This window comes from Electrophorus electricus, chromosome 26 (assembly GCF_013358815.1).
Source record: "Electrophorus electricus isolate fEleEle1 chromosome 26, fEleEle1.pri, whole genome shotgun sequence".
NCBI lineage: Eukaryota > Metazoa > Chordata > Actinopteri > Gymnotiformes > Gymnotidae > Electrophorus > Electrophorus electricus.
Genome location: NC_049560.1, coordinates 10,464,944 through 10,467,753, shown reverse-complemented (window position 1 = coordinate 10,467,753; position 2,810 = coordinate 10,464,944). Strand labels below are relative to the sequence as shown.

Genomic DNA, 2,810 nt, shown 5'->3' with positions numbered 1-2,810 from the left:
GCCTCCGGCTGGACAATGTGTTTGTTTGCTCCACGCGCGCGTGAGGAGAATCCTGGCGCGCACAGACGCTATTAGGGGCCCGAGCGCCAGGCCTTATCTCATCTGATAAGCCTCGCGCAGACACTGAGCGAGAGAGTGCTTCCTCTCTTCATCTTTAATGCAAGCCTCTCCAGACGGAGGAGAGGAGGAGGTAGCGCTGCTGGGACACGGCCGTTCAGTGGTGATGCAGGCTAGAGACCGGTCGGCTTTTCAGACTGTTGAGTTTAACACATTAAAACTTAGACTTCATAGTTACAGAAACGACAAAGTAAACCTAGAAATACTGTTAGATCAGGTTCACGCGGTACCACTGTCTACAGACCACTGAGTAATTCCCATGTATTTGAATATGAAAACTGTCACTAGAGAATGTAAGCTCACATGTTTGTTAAAAAAAACCCAGAATGGGTATGAAAATATACAATTATCTAAACAAACAAACAAACAAACCAACCACAACCAGAAAACCTTGTTGCGTATTTGTATTAAATGGTGATTTGATCTCAAGGTGAATTCAACTACAGGGACAATAATTCCATATCAAGGAAGTCTTAACCTCTAGAGGATGAGAAGTCCTCTCCAGCGTGCCTCATAAATCAGCGTAACCAGTCTCATGTCTGTTGGAGAGGCTTATCGCACGCGTTTCACCACCCCAGGCACGCGGAGCGCGCGGTGGCCTGCACAGATTTGCTTCTTTTGGTGATTCTGTTTGTCGTCAGTTTGATGCAACGTGTGAAACCAGCGAAGAATACAGATGTACCTGGAGAATGAATGGGCGTGTTTTAGTGCTACTTCCCACCTCCTCAGTTTCTTTCCAAAGACGAAGGAAAAAAGGAATAAACGTTTCCTTTGTTGAAGGAAGTGCAGGCCGCCTGGAGCTCTGAGCGTCTCTTGAAACCCGCTCCGCTTTCTTCAACCATCTTCTGATCCAGCCGCATTTATCCTGATGCTGATGCGATAATAAGCCTTGAGGAGCTGTTTTCAGCTTGCGTTATACCGCCACCTAGTGGCCCGCGTCTGTTTGCACAGTGACGCCTGCATGTAAATTCACACCAGACGGATAATCTGGCAGAATATATTACAAAACCGAATTAACAGAAGTTGTTGTTGGGTCGGCGCCACTTTGGCTGGCCTACTCGAGTGCGTTGAAAATCTCTTGACAAAAATTTAAATAACTGGTTATTTTATTATCAGAGAGAAAATTCCCAAGATGAAGAGAAGTGCTGCAAAATAGGTTATATAACATTTGCACTTTGCATAGAGTTGAGAATGTTAAAATAGGCTAAACCATAATTTCAGATGTGCCTTTAATCAGAAATTATGTCTGGAAATATTTGTGTGTTCTACACACTACAATATCTTGCTGAATCAAAACAGATTTATCCCTTTTGTATAAGATTCTAATTTATTTATGAACCAGTCAAAACACAACTGTGACAAGTATCACAAAAGACTTAAACGACTACTCCAAATGTTATCTGATTGAATCCTGCTTTCAGGTTTGAATTAAGCCACAGCCGTGATGAATGAAATTTCAGGATTTAATGCAATTCAAATGTCAATCAGTTAAAAAAAAAACAACTAAACTCACACAAAAAAGCCAAGTGTCACCCAGCATCCTGTGGCATAAAAACCACTGAAGTGTAAGTTTACAATGTGAAGACTGAGAGAGAATGCACTAATATAGAGTGACACACTGGATACTGCACTAACATAGTGCATAAACGCAACCTAATTTGACTAAAATGGGTTTATTCTTTTTTTTTCGCGTTAACACATCATGATTTCAGACGCTAGAGAAAACGCAATGGTCACATTATAGACATATTATCTACCATCTTTTCATCATTACAACTCTGCTTAGCCTTGTATACACCTGTTTTGTAATAACCAAACCTGACTGCAAACATCCAAAAGGGCCTTAGAGATTGGTCCACAACAACACACAGGTCACATTTAGAGGCACGAGGAGTGTTTTAAGAGCACTGTGTGCTTCACAGCATCTGCTGCACTGGATTGACCTGCGTCTGGCTCAGCAGCTCCGAGCAGCACAAGCTGGAACTGCAGGCCAGTGACAGAGTGGTCACATGTCTGCATCTCCATCATAAGCAAACGTCAGAGCTTTCTGGGAGCTGCAGGCGTTTGGACTGTCCTTGGGGCTTTTACTGGAAGAAAACACACACACACACACACACACACACACACACACACACACACACACACACACACAAAACCGACTAGAAATTGCGCTCTTGCTCTTCCAAAGTACACCACTAGAGGATGACATGTTACTAGGAAATGCTGTGTCTGTAGGATGATTGATAGTTTGTTTATATATCAAAACATCAGACTGTCCAACCCAAAGAACTACACTCACCACAGCAGGAAGGACATTGTGATGATGAGGAGGACCATGAGGAATCCCACCACCATCAGCGTGTACACCCACAGCCTGATCCGTCCATCTGGCATGGCACAAATTACCCTCACTTACTGATCTGTGATCAGTTGTACATCTTTACTGCACGACTCAAACATGGAAAGATGGACCTTTATGGAACCGGTTGAAGAAAACTAAACCAATGTAAAAGTCAGCCGGCCAGCAGTTCTCTGTCGCAGACCTGGGGAAACCATGAACTGCCCTGCCTTTGGCATTTCATCCCACTGACCCCAGGGCTGGCGAGGAGAAGCACTGCAGCAGCAGGTGCCTGTAGATGGCGCTCTACACACCAGGGCCCACGGGCTGCAGGGCCCAGCCCCCGAGGCCGCTT

The 2,810-nt window shown here is 44.5% G+C and overlaps 1 protein-coding gene across 1 annotated transcript in view; it reads right to left on the bottom strand.

Annotated features, from left to right (window-relative positions):
- Positions 1-1,224: 1,224 nt before the first annotated feature.
- Positions 1,225-2,810, bottom strand: part of thsd7bb (thrombospondin, type I, domain containing 7Bb) — a 59,301-nt gene continuing 57,715 nt past the window's right edge. The window contains exons 27-29 of the mRNA XM_035523142.1: positions 2,770-2,810; positions 2,417-2,504; positions 1,225-2,204 (exon numbers count right to left, since the gene is read on the bottom strand). The exon at positions 2,770-2,810 is cut by the window's right edge and continues 152 nt beyond it. Coding sequence (XP_035379035.1) covers positions 2,123-2,204; positions 2,417-2,504; positions 2,770-2,810 — 211 coding nt within the window. The 3' untranslated portion in view covers positions 1,225-2,122. The remainder of the gene's footprint in view (positions 2,205-2,416; positions 2,505-2,769) is intronic.